This window comes from Oncorhynchus keta, unplaced genomic scaffold (assembly GCF_023373465.1).
Source record: "Oncorhynchus keta strain PuntledgeMale-10-30-2019 unplaced genomic scaffold, Oket_V2 Un_contig_17431_pilon_pilon, whole genome shotgun sequence".
Taxonomy (NCBI): domain Eukaryota; kingdom Metazoa; phylum Chordata; class Actinopteri; order Salmoniformes; family Salmonidae; genus Oncorhynchus; species Oncorhynchus keta.
Window position 1 is genome coordinate 114,782 of NW_026280432.1, and position 26,953 is coordinate 141,734.

General features: G+C 44.6%; 1 protein-coding gene and 1 long non-coding RNA gene across 19 annotated transcripts; one reads left to right on the plus strand and one right to left on the minus strand.

Annotated features, from left to right (window-relative positions):
• Positions 1–1,220: 1,220 nt before the first annotated feature.
• LOC118373740 (arf-GAP with dual PH domain-containing protein 1-like) lies at positions 1,221–25,970 on the minus strand. Of its 18 annotated transcripts, none has more exons than XM_052503516.1 (11): positions 25,841–25,970; positions 21,357–21,487; positions 19,380–19,471; positions 14,410–14,492; positions 8,748–8,860; positions 6,179–6,325; positions 5,214–5,297; positions 4,839–4,901; positions 4,130–4,201; positions 3,163–3,391; positions 1,221–2,654 (listed from the first exon to the last, which is right to left on the minus strand). In XM_052503516.1, the coding sequence occupies exons 3-11, from the start codon at positions 19,466–19,468 to the stop codon at positions 2,626–2,628; spliced, it is 909 nt and encodes a 302-aa protein (XP_052359476.1). In that variant the 5' UTR covers positions 19,469–19,471; positions 21,357–21,487; positions 25,841–25,970; the 3' UTR covers positions 1,221–2,625. The 18 variants fall into 18 exon arrangements, with proteins under 18 accessions (XP_052359476.1, XP_052359474.1, XP_052359492.1 ...); XM_052503514.1 differs by lacking the exon at positions 25,841–25,970 and adding an exon at positions 25,067–25,468; XM_052503532.1 differs by lacking the exon at positions 25,841–25,970 and adding an exon at positions 24,990–25,001.
• LOC127919722 (uncharacterized) lies at positions 8,876–11,130 on the plus strand. Its single transcript, XR_008103825.1, has 3 exons — positions 8,876–10,086; positions 10,242–10,280; positions 10,319–11,130. It is a non-coding gene; the product is annotated as an uncharacterized LOC127919722 (long non-coding RNA).
• Positions 25,971–26,953: the final 983 nt, after the last annotated feature.

Below are 26,953 nucleotides of genomic sequence, written 5' to 3' on the forward strand. Positions count from 1 at the left end.
CACAAAGCTGAGTCTGGAGATACATGAGGCAGGGTCATAGAGATGAATAGAGGGTGGAGTTGGCACAAAGCTGAGTCATGAGATACATGAGGCAGGGTCATAGAGATGAATAGAGGGTGGAGTTGGCACAAAGCTGAGTCTGGAGATACATGAGGCAGGGTCATAGAGATGAATAGAGGGTGGAGTTGGCACAAAGCTGAGTCTGGAGTTACATGAGGCAGGGTCATAGAGATGAATAGAGGGTGGAGTTGGCACAAAGCTGAGTCTGGAGTTACATGAGGCAGGGTCATAGAGATTAATAGAGGGTGGAGTTGGCACAAAGCTGAGTCTGGAGTTACATGAGGCAGGGTCATAGAGATGAATAGAGGGTGCACTTGCCAGAAAATCTGTTTTAGCATGTGTAGTGCCTAGTGCTGAGCGATTCATCTAAATGTCGGTTATTTTTTGTTTTTTTGAACAACGGAGGTTAAATTATTTGAATTCCATTTTGTTTGCACAGTTTCTCTAGAAACATTGCATACAGCCTGAACTGTTTTTTAAATCTATTTTAATTTTACCTTTATTTAACCAGGCAAGTCAGTTAAGAACAAATTCTTATTTTCAATGACGGCCTGGGAACAGTGGGTTAACTGCCTGTTCAGGGGCAGAACGACAGATTTGTACCTTGTCAGCTCGGGGTTTGAACTCACAACCTTCCGGTTACTAGTCCAACGCTCTAACCACTAGGCTACGCTGCCGCCCCCAATATAGTAGGGAGTTGTAGTTTCCAACAGGGCTAATATTAAACATTAGTTTAGTGCATAAACGTGGTAATTAACTACAATGACCAAAATCCATTGCAAATCTACTTGTCCCATCTGTGTTTCTTTTCAATTGCTATGGAAGAGACAGAAGAATGTGTGATTGTGAGGTGATATAGAGAGCATCTGTTGCTTCACAAGATATCTCTACCTGAAAATACATGATCTAAGTGATTGTTAGCTGGTATTCAGCAGTCATAAAATATGCCTCATTTACTTTAAAGAACTACTAAAATTGTGATTTTGACAGACAGCATAGGCAGCAGCTCTATGGAGATGAGATGATGACTTGGAATGAAATAATAAAGTCATAAAATGAAACAAATGTAAATACACAACAACTTAATATTTGATGAAAGTAATGTGAATAAATGATGGGTATTAAGTGGTAAGCAGTAATGGACAGAGTCACTACCTTCATGGGAATGTTATTCATTTGTTTTATTCTGTGTTGTTACAGTATTCAACCCACATTATGAATAGCGCATTTAATGTAAAAAATACATGATTATTTTCTTATCTAACCGAAACTGAACCGACCTCAAAAAGCACGAATCACTCAGCACTAGCAGCGCCATTGAAGGGTATGTAGTCAACTTGGTATGATTTCCTATGTGTTAAGGAGGTCAACATAATTCTGGGCTCTCTTTCCAACTATACTGAACAAAAATATAAATGCAACATGTAAAGTGTTGGTCCCATGTTTCATGAGCTGAAATAAAAGATCCCAGAAACGTTCCATTTGCACAAAAAGCTTATTTCTCTCCAATTTTGTGCACACATTTGTTTATATCCCTGTTAGTGAGCATTTCTCAAGATAATCCATCCACCTGGCATATAAAGAAGATGGTTAAACAGCATGATCATTACACAGGTGCACCTTGTGCTGGAGACAATAAAAGTCCAATCTTAAATGTGCAGTTTTGTCACACAACACAATGGCAGAAGATGTCTCAAGTTTTAAGGGACCATGCAATTGGCATGCTAACTGCAGGAACGTCCACCAGAGCTGTTGCCAGTGAACTGAATGTTAACTTGTCTATCGGGGGTGGCAAGGTAGCCTAGTGGTTAGAGTGTTGGACTAGTAACTGAAAGATTGCAAGTTCAAATCCTTGAGCTGACAAGGTACAAATCTGTTGTTCTACCTCTGAACAGGCAGTTAACCCACTGTTCTAGGCTGTCATTGAAAATAAGAATTTGTTCTTAACTGACTTGCCTAGGTAAATAAGCCATCTCCAACATTGTTTTAGAGAATTTGCCAGTATGTCCAACCAGCCTCACAACCGCAGACCACGTGTAACCACGCCAGCCCAGGACCTCCACATCTGGCTTTTTCACCTACGGGCGATGAAATGGGGGAGTATTTCTGTCTGTAATAAAGCACTTTTGTGGGGAAAAACTCATTCTGATTGGCTGGGCTCCCAAGTGGGTGGGCCTACGCCCTCCTAGGACTCCCATGGCTGTGCCCCTGCTCAGGCGTGAAATCCATAGATGGGGCCTAATTCATTTATTTCAATTGACTGATATGATCTGGAACTCTATAAAATTGTTGAAATTGTTGCATGTTGCGTTTATATTTTTGTTCATTTACAGTATATATGGGCAGGATTTGGGGTAAGGCAGAGTAGAGGAGTATGGCAACAGAACAGTAACACCACCCTCTGTAGTCCTCTCTACCCCCTCTTTTACTGCTCTGTATGGTTTATCTTTAATTGTATATATATTGTTCTTATTATGAGGAGAAGGATCCTATTTGTCTGTCTTCATCCAGGGGATATGTCCAGCCTCCAGTCCAGCCTCCCTCTTTTTCCTTCTCCTCCTCCTCTCAGGGCTTGTGCTTAAAGTGGGCCTCCACTGCAGAGAGAGAGAGAGAGAGACTAAATCAGTCACTTAACCAGGTACCAGAAGAAATCAACTGTGTAAAATAGAGTGGTTCAGCTCCACATAAACTGTCATAGCCTCTTCTGCCATGAACTCACTGGAGGCATATAGCTATCAATTCACCAATCATCAGAAGGGCATCAAATGTATTGGTGAGAAATATCCACCAACAGAAGGTGATCAGGTTACTATTAGTATGCTGGAAACCTTACTCAACATATCACCCATAGTAAAAAACAACACATATTATTCAACTAAGAGGCGGCAGGTAGCCTAGCGGTTAAGAGTGTTGGGCCAGTAATCAAAAGGACGCTGGCTTGAATCCCCAGGCCGACAAGGGGAAAATCTGTCTATGTGCCCTTGAGCATGGCACTTAACCCTAATTTCTCTTATAAGTGCTCTGGATAAGATTGTCTGCTAAATGTAGAAAATGTATGAATTCCTTGGACAAAATCCTGGGTAGAGCCACGTGAATGGTTACCTGCATATTCCTGGGGCAGCATAGGTCGATTCACCAAACCCTGAAAAGCAGCCATCCAATCCTGCTGCTCCTCCTCGGTCTCGCATGTAAACAGGAACTTCCTGTCGGGCGTTACTATGGTGATGCCAAACTGCCAGTGGTAGCCCTGGGTGGATGGGGGAAGGCCGCGGAGCACAATGTAGCTGTTCTCCTTACTACCAATGAACACCTCACCGCGCGCATAGGCATCCTCACAAAGAAACAGAGAGGAGAGGAGACTCAGTGTGTGTGTGTGTGTGTGTGTGTGTGTGTGTGTGTGTGTGTGTGTGTGTGTGTGTGTGTGTGTGTGTGTGTGTGTGTGTGTGTGTGTGTGTGTGTGTGTGTGTGTGTGTGTGTGTGTATGGGAACGTGTTTAACTATACTTGTGGGGACCAGAAGTCTCCGCAAGAATAGTAAACAAACAAAAATTTGACCAACTGGGGACATTTAGTTAGAAATAGCATTTGACAATGGGTGAACTAATGAGTTTCGGGTTAAGGTTAGAATTAGGTTTAGGTCCAGGGTTAGGAGCTATGGTTCGTTTTAGGGTTAGGTTAAGGGCAAAGGTTAGGTTTTTTGGTTAGGTTAAGGGTATGGGTTAGGGGTTAGGGAAAATATGATTTTGAATGGGACTGAATTGTGTGTCCCTTAAAGGTTAGTTATACAAGACTGGGTGTGTGTTTACCTGTTACGTGTGTAATGTGTGCACGTCTGACCAGACACATTGTATATGAGGTCCAATAAATCATTTGGGTATGTTTGTTTGCATAATATGACATGCAAATAACATTAGTTCAGTACCACTGTACTATAAGTGCCACAATGCTAATTGTGGAGCCTGTTGATCCGTAAGCCCTAAATAAAGTGTTACTAATAGTACTGAAATGGTACAGCACCATCTCTTTGACCCATATGACATGGCACCTAATTTACCCACTGACTGTCTTACCAGAGGATCCTTGAAGTACATGAGTCTCCTGTCATCCATAGTGAACCATCTCTTCTTGAAGCCCTCTGTGTGCTGTAAGAGGGAAACAGGAGACCGAGGTTGAAGGAATTAAAGAGGCTGTACAGAAGTTGAGTTGCTAATGATTCACCTAAATGTATTGTCTTTCTGTTCAATGAGGTCATTCTCTTTAATGAAGAAACGTTGTTTACCACTGTGATAATGCACTATTATTGTACTCTCATAACTAATGGCTTTATTGGCTTACATACAGGATCATATACTGGAATACCAATTCATTATCCACACCAAGCAGTACAAGGCAAGCATTCAGCTCACAGGCCCAGCAAATATACTGTTGTACATGGCCATTATTAATGCGGTAGGTTTGTGTGGTACAAATTAAACCCCATTCGCAGTGAAACCCGATGGGCTGATAAAGTTAGAAGCATTAAGTGCTGTGTCACAAAGTAACTAAAGTGTAAGTAACTAAAGTGTAAGTAACTAAAATGTAAGTAACTAAAGTGTAAGTAACTAACGTGTAAGTAACTAACGTGTAAGTAACTAACGTGTAAGTAACTAAAGTGTAAGTAACTAAAGTGTAAGTAACTAAAGTGTAAGTAACTAAAGTGTAAGTAACTAAAGTGTAAGTAACTAAAGTGTAAGTAACTAAAGTGTAAGTAACTAAAGTGTAAGTATTAAAAGACTTCACCTTTGGACCCGTCTTCTCCATGTAGCCTTCCTTGATGTAGTTTCGTGTTAGCTTTGGCACCAACTGGACGAATACATGAGAAGAAGGAGAAATGTTTTATTCTGTGACCATGTGATTGTGTGTAGCCAGTCCTAATTCCCGCCCTAACCCTTCCATGTTTGCAGATCCATAAGGTATAAGCAATAGGATGGAAGATACACCAGTACACTGCTAATATCTATCAAGGCCCTTGGGATATGCAAACATTGAAGGGTTAAGGCCAAGGAGAAGGGGTAGGGAGCAGAATTGAGCCAGCTGTATATAATACCTGTGTCTACTAGAGAGGAAGGGACTGGGGATTAATGAGAGAACAATAAGATAATGAGAGAGACTCACATCAGCGTGATGGGCCCCAGGGAAAGCGACCTGTAGGTAGTGAAATCTGGCTGCTCTGATGGCGTTGAACCAGTCCACCATTTCCTTAAAACACAACAGACATGCTAACATGATCTGGGTCCTGTTCAATGGGCATGAAACGGAAGGCAACTTTTTGTGCTACCTACACTGAACACGAACCAATCTCCATACACACTGACACCCGATAGAGACTCTTTCCTGGCAATAATCCACCATTACTGTAAACAGTAGTCGACTTTGATTTCAGAGTATTTCCTACTGGGTTAACGGTGTATTTAAAGGCATGCAATTGCAATGTACAGTATGTCCTGCAGAGGAAATATACTCCTAGTCAGCTGCCAGCCACTTCACAACACAAATACTCCTGACAGTCAATAGACAGTCCACTCCTGGGTGGTGTTCTCCAGGAAACAGAAGAAAACGCTTTAAAACTGAGTGAACCAGGGAAGTACTTACTGAACTTGACCAATAAGAAATGCTCATTTATGTTTTCCGTTGAAAAATGTTTTGCTACAGTGTGCTGAACAAACATGACCTAGATTAATGTAATTTTGTGGGACTGGTGTGAATGCAAATTAACCATTCCGGAGCATGCAGATATCCAGAGCAAGTCAAGAGAATGTCATCTTGAACACGACCCTGAGCAATGCAGGTCAACAGTCCCATTATACTTGATATGGGACTGTTGACCTGCATTGCTCAGGGTCGTGTTCATTAGACACCAAACAAAAGAAAAACTCATTGGAACAGGGAGGGACTACTTCAACTCATCCAATAAGAGACGTCATTTTCATTTCTAGATTCAAATGTTATTTTTTATTCTGTTGTGCACCCTAATGAACATGGTCCAGGAGTCGACTGTACATTCCTGACTGTCTATTTGTGTCCAGCAGCAGCGAACACCCAACGACCACACAACATTGCCTCAAATTTGTTCACCTCACCTTGCCATCCTTGTGGTAGACAAAGATGTTCCTAGTGCTGTTGTCCTTCAGATAGGTGACCTGCAGGCCGTGAGGCTGGCCGATCTTCCCAGGCTGGAAGGAGGCATTCAGGGTGTGAATCTTCATCAGAGCCTTGGGCTCTCTGGCCTGTACAGGGAGAGAAGGCAGGGGGAGGAGAGTATTCATCATCATCACTGTCGTCTTCATCATCACCACTGTTGTCATCATCATCATCATCATCATCATCATAACTACCACCATCATCATCCTCACCACCACCACCATCATCATCATCATCACCATCACTACCACCATCATCATCATCATAACCACCACCATCATCATCATCACCACCAACATCATCATCACTATCATCATCATAACTACCACCATCATCATCATCACCATCACTACCACCATCATAACCAACACCATCATCATCATAACCACCACCATCATCATCACCACCAACATCATCATCACCACCATCATCATCATAACTACCACCATCACCATCATCACCATCACTACCACCATCATAACCAACACCATCATCATCATCATTACCACCATCATCATCATAACCAGCACCATCATCATCACCACCATCATCATCACTACCACCATCATCATCATCATAACCACCACCATCATCATAACCACCACCATCATCATCACCACCATCATCATCACTACCACCATCATCATCATCATAACCACCACCATCATCATCACCACCAACATCATCACTACCACCATCATCATCATAACCACCACCATCATCATCACCACCACCATCATCATCATAACTACCATCATCATAACCACCATCATCATCATCACTACCACCATCATCATCATCACCATCACTACCACCATCATAACCAACACCATCATCATCATAACCACCACCAATCATCATCATCATAACCACCACCATCATCATCACCACCACCATCATCATCACCACCATCATCATCATAACCACCACCATCATCATCACTACCACCATCATCATCATAACCACCATCATCATCATAACCACCACCATCATCATCATCACCACTACCACCATCATCACCACCACCACCATCATCATAACCACCACCATCATCATCACCATCATCATCACCACCACTACCACCATCATCACCACCACCACCATCATCACCACCACCTTCATCATCACCACCACCATCATTATCACCACCACCATCATCATCATCACCACTACCACCATCATCACCACCACCACCATCATCATAACCACCTCCATCATCATCACCATCATCATCACCACCACTACCACCACCACCATCATCACCTCCACCTTCATCATCACCACCACCATCATTATCACCACCACCATCACCATCATCATCATCACCACCATCATCACCACCATTCTTCACCACTACCACCATCATCATCATCATCATTGTTCGGCTGCAGAACAATCAACTATGAGCTTCTTCTAGTAACTATAGTCACTAGCAAGGTTTACTATTTTATGTGGCTGAAGCCAGTGCTGTCCCTCATCAGGCTTAGAATGTATGGGAGGTATGATGTTCACTGACACCCAGGTCTTGGTGGAATGTAGAGTATGTAGAATTTGTCCTGAACAACTGATTAAGGGTCAGATATTCTTTGCATTCAACTGATGGTTAAGGTAAGGATTGGGAATAGAGTAATCTGATCTGTGGTTAAGGTGAACGTGTATTTGAAGCAGGGACAGGGAGTGGCCAACGTTTATGGTGAGGTATGTGGTATCATACGTTACTGGAGTTAACATGCATCTTTTGTTGATATACAAAGTAGGAGACAATGTCACTATGTGGAACAGAACCACTGGGGAATGTGAGCAGATTAGAATCAGAAGTTTGAGACGATAACAGTGTACTATTGTCAGAGATAGTCAGGAGAAAGGAATGAAGAGGAGGAGGATGGGGAGGAGGATGAGAAAGGAATGAGGAGGAAGAGGAGGGGAGAGAGGAATGAAGAGGAGGAGGACGGGGAGGAGGATGAGAAAGGAATGAGGAGGAAGAGGAGGGGAGAGAGGAATGAAGAGGAGGAGGACGGGGAGGAGGATGAGAAAGGAATGAGGAGGAAGAGGAGGGGAGAGAGGAATGAAGAGGAGGAGGATGGGGAGGAGGATGAGAAAGGAATGAGGAAGAAGAGGAGGGGAGAGAGGAATGAAGAGGAGGAGGATGGGGAGGAGGATGAGAAAGGAATGAGGAAGAAGAGGAGGGGAGAGAGGAGCGAGAGGTATGATAAATGGGAGATTTTGCATAACGATCTAAGCAATTATAATATACCTGACATTTCCCAAGGTGTGTGTTATTTCAAGCAATTGCAGCTCAGAACCTCAGAGTGCATTTGGGATGAGACTCAGACACTCACAAATGCAAAGAGAGAGAAGAAGTCAGAGAGAGTGAGGGGGAGGAAGAGAGTGGGAGGGATATAGAGAGGGGAGACAGAGAGGGAAGTGAGAGAGAGAGAGAGAGAGAGAGAGAGAGAGAGAGAGAGAAAGGGGGGAGAAAGAGAGAGATATACATAGCACTACACTCACATCATGCTTGTTGTAGTACTTCAGAGCACCATCCCGCTCTGACAGAATACATTTTCGACTCAGGAACTGTCCGTTATCTCGGCCCCGTTTCCATAGAAACCCCTCTCGGTACCCTGGAAGGAGAGGAGCCACAGGGGTCCCATTCCAAAGACAAAGGAGCAAAGGAGAGGAGGAGAGAGAAGGAGATGAGGAGAGAGAAGGAGATGAGGAGAGCGTAAAAGGGGGAGCCACAAAATAACAGGATTCAGTAGTGAAGCTTGGGTCCAGTAGAGCCTGTGTGTGTGTGTGTGTGTGTGTGTGTGTGTGTGTGTGTGTGTGTGTGTGTGTGTGTGTGTGTGTGTGTGTGTGTGTGTGTGTGTGTGTGTGTGTGTGTGTGTGTGTGTGTGTGTGTGTGTGTGTGTGTGTGTGTGTGTGTGTGTGTGTGTGTGTGTGTGTGTGTGTGTGTTGCTGAGGCTGGGTCAAGGTGGTGATGTCTGTCGTCTTGGCCTTTCGCTGGCATGAATAATTCACCTTGAATTGTCTCAGCAGAGATCAATGGCTTCTTCCAATATTACGATCAATGCTGAAATCAACACTCTGCCCTATTCAGCAGGCACACACACCATGGCTTTGTGCTCCCTGTCTGTTTCTGTCACTGGCCTCTCTGTCCTCACTAAGTCTCAGCCAACAGACAGAGACAACTAGCACTGTCACTGCCCTGCACTGCCAACACACACACACACACACACACACACACACACACACACGTGAATAGAGTATTAATATCAAACTATCAAATCCCATTAATCTGAAATGCACTAAAAGACAGACAAGTTTGTAAGAATGAGACTGAAGACTGAATAGCAGAGTGACATTGCATCTCAGTTAATACTGCTGTGAAAGTGTTCCATTCTCCTCAAAGCCTACGCAGACTACGATTTTAGCTGTCTTATACCACCATTTTGCCATCCCAGAACAATTGACCACGTCGTGAGAACATTCTTAGGTTGCAAATTATTCTTATATCTTGGCTCGTTCAGTGTGACGGGGTCTACGGTCGGAAATCTTGGCTCGTTCAGTGTAACGGGGTCTACGGTCGGACATCTTGGCTCGTTCAGTGTGACAGGGTCTATGGTTGGACATCTTGGCTCCTTCAGTGTGACGGGGTCTACGGTCGGACATCTTGGCTCGTTCAATGTGACAGGGTCTACGGTTGGACATCTTGGCTCCTTCAATGTGACGGGGTCTACGGTCGGACATCTTGGCTCGTTCAGTGTGACGGGGTCTACGGTCGGACATCTTGGCTCGTTCAGTGTGACGGGGTCTACGGTCGGACATCTTGGCTCGTTCAGTGTGACGGGTCTACGGTCGGACATCTTGGCTCGTTCAGTGTGACAGGGTCTACGGTCGGACATCTTGGCTCGTTCAGTGTGACGGGGTCTACGGTCGGACATCTTGGCTCGTTCAGTGTGACAGGGTCTACGGTCGGACATCTTGGCTCGTTCAGTGTGACAGGGTCTACGGTCGGACATCTTGGCTCATTCAGAGTAACGGGTCTACGGTCGGACATCTTGGCTCGTTCAGTGTGACAGGGTCTACGGTCGGACATCTTGGCTCGTTCAGTGTGACGGGGTCTACGGTCGGACATCTTGGCTCGTTCAGTGTGACAGGGTCTACGGTCGGACATCTTGGCTCGTTCAGTGTGACGGGGTCTACGGTCGGACATCTTGGCTCGTTCAATGTGACGGGGTCTACGGTCGGACATCTTGGCTCGTTCAATGTGACGGGGTCTACGGTCGGACATCTTGGCTCGTTCAATGTGACGGGGTCTGATTAAGTACCATTACATGTGGTCGTAGGCTATAACAAAGTTATGTCAGTGTCACAATTATTTCACCCTTTATCGTGTAGTGTGGCTGGTGGTACGAGCCAGTCCCGGTGACTGACCAATAGGAAGACGGCTGGCACTGAGTATGCACACAATAATACGATTATGGTGAATAGTCAGATTAATATAATAATTTGATGTTTACATGTTGTGAAGGAAGAAGGATGTCCCTAATAATATTGTTTATAAACACATCTGAAATCAAAATAAACATTGTACTACAGAGACCATGTTATTTGGGGAAGCCTGTTTGATTCTGAGTTTGAACATGTAGAGTTAGTATGTGAAAACTGTTTCTAAGATCATACTTTCAGTTCACTCACACATAAGCATAGAGAGGCTTGGCACATGTGCAGATCAAACACACCACTGCAGTTTAAATAGTCAACGTCGGCTGATGTCATCAATCACAGAACTGAAGCAAATCATACAATCTGGCCAGGTTGATATCAAGGGAAACGTGCTGGAAGTAAGAAACACAAGTACTGCCTTTATTCTTCCATCCCTCCCTCTCTTCCTTACCTACTCCATCCCTACCTCCCCCTTCTTTCCTCCCTCTCTCCATCCCCCACCTCTTTCTCTCCATCCCTCCCTCCCCCTCTGCTTGGTGTAGTGATGAAGTCATCATGCTCTGAGAGAGAGAGAGAGAGAGAGAGAGAGAGAGAGGGAAAAGAAGAAAATACGAGAGTGAAATAAAGATGAAGAGGAAACAGAGAGACATAGATAGATAGATAGATAGATAGATAGATAGATAGATAGATAGATAGATAGATAGATAGATAGATAGATAGATAGATAGATAGATAGATAGATAGATAAACAGAGAGACAGATAGACAGATAGATAGATAAACCCAGAACACGCCCTCCACTCAGCCACTGGCACAATCCTGGTACAGCCACATCACTCTCTATAGTACCATTAGTGCTAACAGAGATCACAGCTGACAGACTCCAGGTCAGATCTAACACCAGAGTCAGCTGAGACAAGAACCAGAGTCACTGGGAGTAGGAGTGTGAGTGACCATGTTAAAGAGGTTTTGCTGACTTCCCCGTAGTCAGATGAACTTGTGGATATCATTTTTACATATCTGCATCCAGTATGAAGGAAGTTATTTTAGTGAGGTATTTTTGCGAGCCAATGCTAACTGGCGTTAGCACAAAGACTAACATGCTCCCCAGAGTCCAGCTTCATCCACGAGTTCATCTGACTCCAGGGAAGTCAGCAAAATCCAAACTATCCCTTTAAGTTTGATTCCTCTTTGGCAGCAAAGAGGACAGAGACACTCATCAGAGAGATAATGATGATGAACGACTACATGATGACTGACTGACCGACTGACATTGACTAACCGACTGACCGACTGTGTGTGTGTGTTTGTGTGTGTGTGTTGCTGAGGCTGGGTCAAGGTGGTGTAATCTGTGTCATGACGTTGGCCTGGGGGTAGGTTTATGACAGTCATAAATACCTCTTTCCTCCTTTTTCCTCTCTCTAACCTACTGATGTTACATTTGCAAACCCCTTGGTTAACTGGTAATCCGAACAATTGAACATATGCCGTGGTACTTAATGAATATGATGTCAGTTCGGTTGTCATCTGAGACATTCTCATCAATGATAAGATGACAAACTCTACAGTGGAGTTATCAGATTCACATTGAATTGTTGTTCAATTTAAATGTTTGAATATTAAATGATTTGTGATGAAATGCGATTTTAGCTTCTAAAATGTGAGATTTGGGTTTTCATAAAATAGGGCTCTGCTCAATCAGTGGCACGCCCCTGTGAAGGGACATGAGATATAAAACCTTCCTATATAAGCCCTTGATGACAATATTAACCTCCTGTTCCGAGGATGTAGGACGACGGTCCTATGACAGAATGGTTCAGATAATAACTACAGAATGAAGCCAACATCAGCGTGAGCTTTGGTTGCGAATGATATGAACTTTGAACTTTTATTCAATACAGAAGTGATACCTCCTAGCCGTAGAGTTAGCAACAGCAGATGCAACGAGGGTTAGGAAGGAACAGACAGAGTATTCCGTCTATCACCCAACGACGTTACAACAACGTATCCAATTGACAACCAGAGACATTCTTCAAAGGACTCAACACGGCCTCCCATCTACCACCAACCTACCGAAGCGCAGCTCAGAGTAAATATTTATTGCATTTTCCTTTTCCAAATGGGCGGTCATTTAGAATGCATAAGATACTGTATTTATGATAGCACAGCTTCTTCCCTTTGTTCCTCAGTCTTCCCGCTCTTTCACTCAAACCCAGCCCCTTTTCCTTTGTGTAACAAGCTGTCATATCTGTTCCGCCCACTAGGGACGTTTTCCTTTATGACGTCATTTGGAATCAAGTTATGATTTAATTATGAGTATGTGTAATTCTGTGTGATTAGTTAGGTATTTAGTAAATAAATAATTAAACCCAATTTTGTATTGCTGATTCAACTTGTGAGCCAGGGTTCGTGCAGATAACCAAGAATTTACCACTTTCAGATGAGACTGAATTAAGATGACGATTAATATTGACTGCTATTGATGTAAAATATCACTAGGTCTTTAAGAGTTTATTCGGAAGATAACAGCTCTATAAATATTATTTTGTTATGCCCGACACTCTAGTTAATTACATTTACATGATTAGCTCAATCAGGTAATATTAATTACGGAGAAATTATTTTATAGAATAGCATGTCATATCATCTAATCCGGCATAGCCAAAGACACAACATCTGTTTGCCCCCAAAAATATTGTAAAAAGTAGATGATTACTGCTTGGATTACTTTTAAATTCAGAAAGGATATTTGTGAAAATAAACACATCACACCATTCTGTTTTCTTAATGGTTTTTCAATTCAGCATTGAAAAAAGGCGCAAGTTTCAGTTTGTTCCACCTGAGTGAGTCTCACCACAAGTCAGAGACCGATATGATGACACACCAAATGTGTTTGATGGATCCCTTTTGTCTTCTTCTAATGCCTCTTATAAGGGGAAAGTAATCCAAAAGTAACTGAAAATAATCTGATTTATGTGACTGAGTTCGGGTAATCCAAAAGTTACGTTACTGATTACAATTTTGAACATGTAACTAACGGATTACATTTAGAAACTACCCAACCCTGTTAGCACATTTCTGTCTCGCTTTCTGCATCACAGAGGGGTTTAGTAGAGGAAAGGACGACAATGTGGCGGTCGCTGAAGCGAGATGACAAGGCGGCACAAGGCTTATCTTATTACCGTTTCCAGGTAACAGCTCTTCACTGCTCATGTGGTCCTGAGATAACATGATGTAGGCATAGCATTCATGAATCCACAGGAATGGAAAGAAGCACGAGAAAAAAACTCACAGTCAAATCTCTCAAAGTTGAATGGCCTTTGATATTATTATAATGGATTTCCAGGAAAGAGAGGGAATGTTGAGGTCTCTTTCTTTCTCTGTTCTCTCTCTCTTTCCCACTCACTATTTCTCTCTTTCTTTCACTACTGATCAGCTGTTCATCCTTAGAAAGTTCATTATTCTCTGAGTGTGGAATGCAGGGGTGTTGAGGAGCACACTGGGGTGGGAGGATAAAGACAGAGAGAAAGGCTCAGGCTCAGGCTGTGTGTGTGTGTGTGTGTGTGTGTGTGTGTGTGTGTGTGTGTGTGTGTGTGTGTGTGTGTGTGTGTGTGTGTGTGTGTGTGTGTGTGTGTGTGTGTGTGTGTGTGTGTGTGTGTGTGTGTGTGTGTGTGCTTGTTTGTATGCATATGTGCATGTATTTGTGTGTGTACACTCAGTCTTACCTGCAGAGTAAGGCTCCTGTCTCTCCACACACACAAACTCCTTCCTCTCGTATCTGGCTCTGATCCACTGTTCCCGTAGGAGCCTGCAGAAACACTTGGTGTTTGTTTACTATATTTACTGGGTTTATGCTTGAAAAGATTCACTGTCAATAATGTCTGATTAACCAACATGGATGACAGATCAGGGTGGTGTTCATTAGGGCACGCAACTGAATATGTTTTGCAACGGAACACAAAAAGGAGTATTTCTTATTGAACCAGTCCAGATAGTTCCTCCCTGTTTCAGTCCGTTTGGTGCCTAATGAACACAACCCTGGAGTTCTCATCCAGTGAGTGTATAATGGTGTTCTTATCTTTTAAATATTATAAATATTATATTGCTCCTCTGTCCTGTCAAATAATATTTCCCTCACTATCTCTCTCTCTTCTCTCTGTCTGTCTTATCAGTAATCCGTCTTAAAATGCACACAGGCAATATGAACAAACATAAACGTATAACGCCTGAGACTGTGTGTGTTTGTTTGCTCTGTCTCTCTCTCTCTTGTGTATTCTACTCTTTCTAGTCTCTCTAGCACACCTCATCAACCCTCCTCACCTCTCGTGTATTCTACTCTTTCTAGTCTCTCTACCACACCTAATCATCCTCCTCTCCTCTCTCGTGTATTCTACTCTTTCTAGTCTCTCTACTACACCTCATCAATCCTCCTCTCCTCTCATGTATTCTACTCTTTCTAGTCTCTCTACTACACCTCATTAACCCTCCTCTCCTCTCTCATGTATTCTACTCTTTCTAGTCTCTCTACTACACCTCATTAACCCTCCTCTCCTCTCTCATGTATTCTACTCTTTCTAGTCTCTCTACTACACCTCATCAACCCTCCTCTCCCTCTCATGTATTCTACTCTTTCTAGTCTCTCTACTACACCTCATTAACCCTCCTCTCCTCTCTCATGTATTCTACTCTTTCTAGTCTCTCTACCACACCTCATCAACCCTCCTCTCCTCTCGTGTATTCTACTCTTTCTGGTCTCTCTACCACAAGCTCATCAATCATCCTCTCTTCTCTCTTATCGCTCTACTCTATTGCGTGTGGTTGCCTCTCACCTCTAAAAATACCATCCCACATCTCCCCAGCAGTAAAAGCCCTGTGTAGCAGCTTAAAATATTATTGGTGATTGTGTTGTTATTGATATCACTGGGGACCATTCACTGGTTGAATCAACATTATTTCCACGTCATTTCAACCCCCAAAATATGTGTGATTGAATCAATGTGGTGAAAACAAGTTAGATTTGAAAAGAAATCTAAATCCAATGACATTTTGAAATGCTTTTCTGATTTGACATTGAATTCAGGTCAGTTGACAACTCAACCAAATGTAAATCAAAACTAGACGTTGAACTGACAATGACGTCTGTGCCCAGTGGGACTGTTACCCCCCAGGAGAACCAGGCTGAGGACTCCATTTGGAAGGGTACTGTCAACACTTGGACCATTATCTTACATCCGGTAGCGTCTCTCCTACACTCGTAGGACAGCCTACACAGCAAGCGGAATCCTCGAGCGATCTGACGTAAGACAATGAATGCACTGTGGCTGCATTCCAAACTGTTGCCTTTCCTCTGGCCTCGGCCATTGATGACTAAACATTGCTCACCTGAAAGGAGGAACCTGTATAGGTAACCAACATCTGGTAATGGTTCTACCTCCTAGACTCTAAGTGGAGCTTCCTCCATATGACTATAACCCATTTAGTCTTTGAGAGGTTGTCATTTTACTGGTGTGCCAATGAGATGACCACAAGCTTAAAGTTGGTCATGTTTGGTGAAGTTTGGTAAGCCAGGACATTAGACATTTGTTCATGTTGGTTAAAAATCTAGCCTTTGTATTGTGTTATGTTACAGTGTTTAGAGGGCCAGTGAGTGGAGCGGTCACTCAGACAGAGGGTGACCCAGCTGAGCGACCTGGATCATGGCATGAAGGGGTGGGTGGTTAAGGCCAGAGGTCTATGTGTGTTGGACGGTAAGGAGGGCCAGGGACAAAGACACTTACTGGCAGTCTGTGTGTGTTGGACGGTTGTAGAGCCAGGGACCAAGACACTTACTGGCAGTCTGTGTGTGTGTGTGTTGGATGGTAGTAGGGCCAGAGACCAAGACACTTACTGGCAGTCTGTGTGTGTGTGTGTTGGATGGTAGTAGGGCCAGGGACCAAGACACTTACTGGCAGTCTGTGTGTGTGTGTGTTGGATGGTAGTAGGGCCAGGGACCAAGACACTTACTGGCAGTCTGTGTGTGTGTGTGTGTGTGTTGGATGGTTGTAGGGCCAGGGACCAAGACACTTACTGGCAGTCTGTGTGTGTTGGACAGTAGTAGGGCCAGGGACCAAGACACTTACTGGCAGTCTGTGTGTGTTGGACAGTAGTAGGGCCAGGGACCAAGACACTTACTGGCAGTCTGTGTGTGTTGGACAGTAGTAGGGCCAGGGACCAAGACACTTACTGGCAGTCTGTGTGTGTTGGACAGTAGTAGGGCCAGGGACCAAGACACTTACTGGCAGTCTGTGTGTGTTGGACAGTGGCAGTCTGTGTGTGTAGGGCCAGGGACCAAGACACTTACTGGCAGTCTGTGTGTGTTGGACAGTAGTAGGGCCAGGGACCAAGACACTTACTGGCAGTCTGTGTGTTGGACGGTAGTAGGGCCAGGGACCAAGACACTTACTGGCAGTCTGTGTGTGTTGGACGGTAGTAGGGCCAGGGACCAAGACACTTACTGGCAGTCTGTGTGTGTTGGACGGTTGTAGGGCCAGGGACCAAGACACTTACTGGCAGTCTGTGTGTGTTGGACAGTAGTAGGGCCAGGGACCAAGACACTTACTGGCAGTCTGTGTGTGTTGGACGGTAGTAGGGCCAGGGACCAAGACACTTACTGGCAGTCTGTGTGTGTTGGACGGTAGTAGGGCCAGGGACCAAGACACTTACTGGCAGTCTGTGTGTGTTGGACAGTAGTAGGGCCAGGGACCAAGACACTTACTGGCAGTCTGTGTGTGTTGGACGGTAGTAGGGCCAGGGACCAAGACACTTACTGGCAGTCTGTGTGTGTTGGACGGTTGTAGGGCCAGGGACCAAGACACTTACTGGCAGTCTGTGTGTGTTGGACGGTTGTAGGGCCAGGGACAAAGACACTTACTGGCAGTCTGTGTGTGTAGGGCCAGGGACCAAGACACTTACTGGCAGTCTGTGTGTGTTGGACGGTTGTAGGGCCAGGGACCAAGACACTTACTGGCAGTCTGTGTGTGTTGGACGGTTGTAGGGCCAGGGACCAAGACACTTACTGGCAGTCTGTGTGTGTTGGACGGTTGTAGGGCCAGGGACCAAGACACTTACTGGCAGTCTGTGTGTGTTGGACGGTTGTAGGGCCAGGGACCAAGACACTTACTGGCAGTCTGTGTGTGTTGGACGGTTGTAGGGCCAGGGACCAAGACACTTACTGGCAGTCTGTGTGTGTTGGACGGTAGTAGGGCCAGGGACCAAGACACTTACTGGCAGTCTGTGTGTGTTGGACGGTTGTAGGGCCAGGGACCAAGACACTTACTGGCAGTCTGTGTGTGTTGGACGGTTGTAGGGCCAGGGACCAAGACACTTACTGGCAGTCTGTGTGTGTTGGACGGTTGTAGGGCCAGGGACCAAGACACTTACTGGCAGTCTGTGTGTGTTGGACGGTTGTAGGGCCAGGGACCAAGACACTTACTGGCAGTCTGTGTGTGTTGGACGGTAGTAGGGCCAGGGACCAAGACACTTACTGGCAGGGCCAGGGACCAAGACACTTACTGGCAGTCTGTGTGTGTTGGACAGTAGTAGGGCCAGGGACCAAGACACTTACTGGCAGTCTGTGTGTGTTGGACGGTAGTAGGGCCAGGGACCAAGACACTTACTGGCAGTCTGTGTGTGTTGGACGGTAGTAGGGCCAGGGACCAAGACACTTACTGGCAGTCTGTGTGTGTTGGACGGTAGTAGGGCCAGGGACCAAGACACTTACTGGCAGTCTGTGTGTGTTGGACGGTAGTAGGGCCAGGGACCAAGACACTTACTGGCAGTCTGTGTGTGTTGGACGGTTGTAGGGCCAGGGACCAAGACACTTACTGGCAGTCTGTGTGTGTTGGACGGTAGTAGGGCCAGGGACCAAGACACTTACTGGCAGTCTGTGTGTGTTGGACGGTTGTAGGGCCAGGGACAAAGACACTTACTGGCAGTCTGTGTGTGTTGGACGGTAGTAGGGCCAGGGACCAAGAAACTTACTGGCAGTCTGTGTGTGTTGGACGGTAGTAGTAGGGCCAGGGACCAAGACACTTACTGGCAGTCTGTGTGTGTTGGACGGTTGTAGGGCCAGGGACCAAGACACTTACTGGCAGTCTGTGTGTGTTGGACGGTTGTAGGGCCAGGGACCAAGACACTTACTGGCACACCACACAAACACACCACACAAACACACCACACAAACACACCACACCACACAAACACACCACACCACACAAACACACCACACAAACACACCACACAAACACACCACACCACACAAACACACCACACCACACAAACACACCACACAAACACACCACACAAACACACCACACAAACACACCACACCACACAAACACACCACACCACACAAACACACCACACAAACACACCACACAAACACACCACACAAACACACCACACCACACAAACACACCACACCACACAAACACACCACACTGTGTGTGTTGGACGGATCACTCCATGGATCCAACAGGACAGACTCACCTCTACCTCTGCATCACTCCATGGATCCAACAGGACAGACTAGGGCCAGGGACCAAGACACTTACTGGCAGTCTGTGTGTGTTGGACGGTAGTAGGGCCAGGGACCAAGACACTTACTGGCAGTCTGTGTGTGTTGGACGGTTGTAGGGCCAGGGACCAAGACACTTACTGGCAGTCTGTGTGTGTTGGACGGTAGTAGAAAACAGGCACCTTCTGTTCATATTTGGCTTTAGCAGCATTGTTTCCGTTGGACGCCATGAACTACAATCACAGAGAGAAAGAGATGTTTCATGAGCTGGGTTTCATTGACACATACACTCATGCATACATGCACATACATATACACTGTGCTGGACATGCAGGGACAAGATCAATACTGGCAGTCCTTGACACCATGGACCAACAGACAGACTCACCTTACCTCTCTCTAACCTCCAAGACACTTACTGGCAGTCTGTGTTTTTACCTCTGGGCCATGGACCAAGACACTTCTGCAGTCTTCCTTTACAGGTTCATTTATCCATGGATCCATCTACCTCCCTTCTTGGATCCCAGACCTACATCAATTACTCCATGCAGGACAGACTTCTAGGGCCATGGAGGACTGACCCCACTAACACCATGCCAACCAGACTCTACACTGCACACTCCATGGATCCAACAGGACAGACACACCTCATCACTCCTGGCACACAACACTGTATGGCCACAGGACAGACTCACACTTACCAGTCTGTGTGTCCATGGACAACAGGACAGACCAGGGACCAACACACCATGGATCCAGTCTGTGTGTGACCTCTGTATCACTCTATGGATCCAACAGGACTACCTCTGTGGATCCAACAGGACAGACTCACCTCTACCTCTGTATCAGGGCCAGGGACCAAGACACTTACTGGCAGTCAAACACAGAGACCACCAATCTGCATCACTCCATGGATCCAACAGGCAGACTCACCTCTACCTCTGCATCACTCCATGGATCCAAAGACAGACTGGCAGTCTACCTCTGCATGGACTCCATGGATCCAGGGACAGACTCACCTCTACCTCTGCATCACTCCATGGATCCAACAGGACAGACACTACCTCTGCAGTCTGTGTGTCCATGGATCCAACAGGACAGACTCACTCTACCTCTGCAGTCTCCATGGATCCAACAGGACAGACTCACCTCTACCTCTGCATCACTCCATGGACCAAGACAGGACAGACTCAGTACCTCTGCATCACTCTATGGATCCAACAGGACAGACTCACCTCTACCTCTGCATCACTCCATGGATCCAACTAGGACAGACTCACCTCTAGATGTTCACTCTGAGCTGGGTTCCAACAGGACATTCAATGCAACAGGACAGACTCTACACTCTGCATCACTCACAAGATCAATACCTCACCTCTGCATCCTCCCCCATGGATCCAACAGGACAGACTCACCTCTACCTCTCTCTCATTCTGCCTCCATGGATCCAACAGGACAGACTCACCTCTCTCTGCATCCTTCCTCCATCAATTACCTACCAGAATCTATAGGGCTGAGAGACAGACTCACCCTACCTCACATCACACTATGGCCAACAGGACAGACTCACACGCACATCCTCACAGGACACCACACAAACACACCACACAAACACACCACACCACACAAACACTCCATGGAACACACACAGGACAAACACACCACACCACACAAACACACTCACCTCTACCTCTGCATCACTCCATGGATCACAACAGGACCAGACTCACCTCTACCTCTGCATCACTCCATGGATCCAACAGGACAGACTCCCTCACCTCACTCCATGGATCCAACAGGACAGACTCACCTCTACCTCTGCATCACTCCATGGATCCAACAGGACAGACTCACCTCTACCTCTGCATCACTCCATGGATCCAACAGGACAGACTCACCTCTACCTCTGCATCACTCCATGGATCCAACAGGACAGACTCACCTCTACCTCTGCATCACTCCATGGATCCAACAGGACAGACTCACCTCTACCTCTGTATCACTCCATGGATCCAACAGGACAGACTCACCTCTACCTCTGCATCACTCCATGGATCCAACAGGACAGACTCACCTCTACCTCTGCATCACTCCATGGATCCAACAGGACAGACTCACCTCTACCTCTGCATCACTCCATGGATCCAACAGGACAGACTTGACTTTGCTGATCTGGGAGATGTTTCTATGGAGACCCGAGCAGCTCTGACACACAAACACACCCAGGGTGTAGGACGCCCACTCCGGGTCTGAAAAACACACACACACACACACACACACACACACACACACACACACACACACACACACACACACACACACACACACACACACACACACACACACACACACACACACACACACACACACACACACACACACACACACAGAGAAGACATGCATACACACACACAGGAAACACCCTTAGCAACATAGCAACAATGACAGTACTACACATGAGGAAGTTCATTTCAAGGCTGCCTCAGACTAACAGAGACAGAACAGGCTACCACTACCATGACATGGTTACCACAGACCTCTAGACTGATATCTTTAAGGTCCAAAGCAGACGTTTTTATTTCAATATCATAGCATTTATGGGGAACTATTAAGTACCTTACTGTAATTGTTTTCAATTAAAATCGTCAAAAGGAACCAAAATAGCTTCTTAACAAAGAGCAATTTCACAAGCAAGAGTTTTGCTAGGACTGTCTGGGAGTGGTCTGAGTGGAGAGGGGAAAACTAACTGTTATTGGCAGCGGTTTGAAACTCTCTTTCTTATTGGTCTAACTAATTGTGATGTCACCAGGCAGGCCAAAACTCCATCCCACCAAAACCTCCTAAAATTTCAGCTTGTCTTTTCAAACAGCTCTAACACTAAAAGGGCATTATCATCATTTTAATTGAAGTATTATCTACACTATCTTCATAGTAAATAAATAAGCACAACACTGCTACAAGAAGAAGCATTTATTGGTTGAGAAGATAATATGTTGAAAGCTTGAGATTTGTTGAAAAAATTGTTACTGTCATACAGTGACAAAGATAGTTTGTATGAAAAGAGGGAGGACAGACAGACAGACAGACAGACAGACAGACAGACAGACAGACAGACAGACAGACAGAAGCAGACAGTGAGACAAAGAAACAGACACAGACAGGCAGACAGTTTTCAGTACAGTTTGCTCATACTAACAGCTTTAGACAGAAAGACACATAGGCAGACAGACAGACAGACAGCCAACAATGGGTGACTGACACTTTCTCACAGTCCCAGACCAAATGAGAAGCTATCTGTTGTATCTTTTGTTTAAAGAAGAGATACAAAATAACACTGACATCATCCCTGATCCCAACCACCCAAAAGATGGAAGAATGAAATGAATAAAGAGAGATACAACCCAAGAGGCCTTCACAGTCCCTGTACTGACCAGATACTGCTACTAGCAGAGAGATACAACCCAAGAGGCCTTCACAGTCCCTGTACTGACCAGATACTGCTACTAGCAGAGAGATACAACCCAAGAGGCCTTCACAGTCCCTGTACTGACCAGATACTGCTACTAGCAGAGAGATACAAACCAAGAGGCCTTCACAGTCCCTGTACTGACCAGATACTGCTACTAGCAGAGAGATACAACCCAAGAGGCCTTCACAGTCCCTGTACTGACCAGATACTGCTACTAGCAGAGAGATACAACCCAAGAGGCCTTCACAGTCCCTGTACTGACCAGATACTGCTACTAGCAGAGAGATACAACCCAAGAGGCCTTCACAGTCCCTGTACTGACCAGATACTGCTACTAGCAGAGAGATACAACCCAAGAGGCCTTCACAGTCCCTGTACTGACCAGATACTGCTACTAGCAGAGAGATACAACCCAAGAGGCCTTCACAGTCCCTGTACTGACCAGATACTGCTACTAGCAGAGAGATACAACCCAAGAGGCCTTCACAGTCCCTGTACTGACCAGATACTGCTACTAGCAGAGAAACATCGGAATCAATTCTACCTTGTAGATACTCTATTTCTTTCAAAAGCCAAGCAGGACAAAGACATAACTGAACTCTGTGACCTCAGCACCAGAGATGAGCTCATAGGTGAGTCACCATGGGAACGTGTGGGTGTGCTCAGCACTCAGCCTTGGGTTATGCTCATTAGGGCATGTAACAAAAAAAATGTTTTACATTATGCAACGGAGCAAAAATAAATTGAGCTTCTTATTGGACAATTCCAGGCAATCTGTCCCTGTTTCAGTCTGTTTTTCTTCCATTTGGTTCCTAATGAACACAACCCTGGAGTATCTATGTCTCCATGCAGAGCAGACTGGCTCCACAGGCTGAACTGGCCCTCTGATCCGCATCATTGATAGCACAGCACTCCTGATGAAATATTAGTGTCTCTTGGCATTGGCCTTATGAAATAGCAGGTGGCATTTGCAGGATTTAAAAGATTACAGTGTTCTACTACCTGATGAGGCCCATGAAAAATATTTTAAAAAGCACTTTACAGTTAAGTATGACATACTGTGCCTCATCCTCTCATATCACTGACATCTTGTAAGAACGGGAAGCTATATTCCAAATTTGCTTATCAAATCAAATTGTATTGATCACATACACATGGTGAGCAGATGTTATTGCTAGTGTAGCGAAATGCTTGTGGGACTAGAAGTGAGGCAGTCATCTCAAACAAAACACATTGCAGGTCCTCTTACATTCTCCCAAGAAACACTTGATATGGAAGAAGGAGGCAGCCAGACTTCCTGAGGAATCTAAATGATCCATAAGGAGAGTTAAATTATTTCATGATGGAAAACAGTACATTTTATGTTGACTGGATCATCTTAAGTCTTCTCAAAATCCAGGCAGTTGCTATTCATTGGACATATGAATTACTACGCTGAAAATAAACATCACTATTTGACTTCGAGCCTTGACTTGTATAGCATTTGCATGGATCAAGGTTAATGGCAGGGCACGTCCACTTGAATGAGTCATAGCATTAAGAAATCATAAATAATCTGTACCATACTTCCTGGTCAGAGGACTCAATAAGCTTATGGAGACTGTATTATAACCTACATTATGATTAGATGCAGGTCTCACTCTGTTGAGGTAGATAAAGCTATAGACTGGCATTGGTCAGATGGGCAGTGTGCCAGAGAGAGAGAGAGAGAGAGAGAGAGAGAGAGAGAGAGAGAGAGAGAGAGCCTGGGGAACACACTCAGGGAATTAGGCCTAAATCCCAAAATATGATGTTATTCTGTCAGTCAGCCTGTCTGTCTGTCTGCCTGTCACTCGTTCAAGGTTCCAGTCTCTTGCTCTCTCTCGATCTCAATCTCTCTCTCTCTGATACAAACATTTAAATCTTCACCAGATTTCACTCTATTGTTATGCAATGACCCCAGTTTGACTTCACTAGAGTGTAAACAGACACTGATAACTCTGATAACTGAAAACAACTGAGCACTACAGTAGCCTCCTGTACTTGCATGACAGCGTCTCGATTTACATACAGAATAATACGAAATCCTCTGAGACCAGGCTGTGCAGTGAACACGATCGCTAGAGTCTCCAATCACCCAAATCAAAACACATGTACACCATCAAGACAGATTATTCCTATATTGACCTACCCGCAACTTGATGGTATATGGGTTTATGGTCTGTGATTAACTATCCATTGTCTAATGCGAGAGTGTAGCGCTGCTTGCGTGATGAAACGCAACGACCTTGTTCATAGCCTACCTGTCTGGAGGATCGCGCGCGCCACCTGACCTGACATACTTGAGACATTGATGCGACCATAGTAGCCTAGACTGTACCTGCAGCTCCGCAATCCACACAGCTCCCGTTCCCCGGTCTCTCCAACAGCTTTATCATAAGCTGTTTATTCTTTTCTTGATCCGTAGCCATGTTGGGAATGTATTTTCCAATTAAATTAATTGGTCGACTCCAAAACCTCGAAAGTGAAGGCTGACTGACGGCTGTTCTAGCGGAGTTAAATAATATCCACTGTAGTTGTCACTCACTGGACACCGGGGGCAGTGATGTGATGGAAACACGATCACATCTAAGACAAGAGAAGCAGTGTCCACGTCGCAATAATTATTATGAAAACATATATCCAACGAAATGTACAGCTGAATATTCCGTGTGAATTCCACCCTACTCTTACTCCCAGTTCCTGCTCTCTATACACCAGTGTTCTCTATCTCCCTTTCTCTCTCTCTTTCTCGCTCGCTCGCTCTCAATTCAATTTCAATTCAAGGGCTTTATTGGCATGGGAAACATGTGTTAACATTGCCAAAGCAAGTGAGGTAGATAATATATAAAGTGAATATATAAAGTGAAAAACAACAAAAATTAACAGTAAACATTACACATACAGAAGTTTCAAAACAGTAAAGACATGACAAATGTCATATTATATATATATCATCTCAAAAGTGAGACCTCAAGCGGACATTCAGTTCCTGAAAACATTTTCCAATACAAATAATTTCCCTTCCGTTTTACTTCATCTTAATCGATAACTTTATTGATTATCTGTAGCTTAGGCTGGTTGAAATGTCATGTTAGCAAAAACGGGCATTTACCTGTTCTAGAATGTTTAGTCCGCTGAAAAGTATAATGGAATTTGTGCAACCAACTGACTAAAATGTATATTCGGTAGAAAAAGACGAATCAATAGGTGCCCATTCACATCACTTGGAGCGTGGAGTGGAGCATCAGTCACATACTGCACGTGTACTACATTATTTATGGTTCCGCTCCCTCCACCTTTCCTTCAGATGAAGAATATTGAACACTAGAGGGCGGTAGAGCTGCATCTTGCGTTTTATTCCCACTCTCTTGACAACTCACCGGCTCCAGCAATTTCAGTGACATCTCCATTTCAAGAGAATATAGACCTAAATTGACCTAAGCTTTTCCGAGAGGAACATTTTTCTGGAACATGCTTATTCCTGACATTGTCTGGAAAAATGAATGGTTAAGGCCTTACAAATATTGTATAACAAACTAAGTTAAGGAAGTGCACTTTAAAATATGACATGAGATATATCCATGTAATTCTATGATATGTGGATAATGATCATATCTGTGTTTTCTTGTATTTTTTGTATGTCTGAGTATTTTCTTGTTAATACCTGTGTTTTGTTTTGTTAGACATGGGGCGGCAGGGTAGCCTAGTGGTTAGAGCGTTGCAAGTTCAAACCCCTGAGCTGACAAGGTACAAATTGTCCTGAACAGGCAGTTAACCCACTGTTCCTAGGCTGTCATTGGAAATAAGAATTTGTTCTTAACTGACTTGCCTAGTTAAATAAATTTAAAAAACATGTTTGATGTAGCAATGTAAGTTGATTTTTCTATTAAAAAAAAGAAAATATACAATTGTAGACCAACCATGGATCCACAGAACACTAAAATGGCAGTACGAAGATGACTCTTTCTGGTCATCCTCAAGAGTTTTACTGCGCATCATTTTATTCATTTAACCTTTATTTAACCAGGAAACTACTGTAGAAACCTTGTCTGCAAGTGGGGCAATAGCTCACCAGGTAATAAAAATATTTTTTGACGTTTGGATGTAGAGTGTTGCATTCAGAAGAATTAATACAAGTAAGCAGCAGGCCTATAATAATATTTTTTACCATTCGGCAAACAGTGTTACAAAACCACCTATGGATCCTAGGCAAAGCTAAATGGTC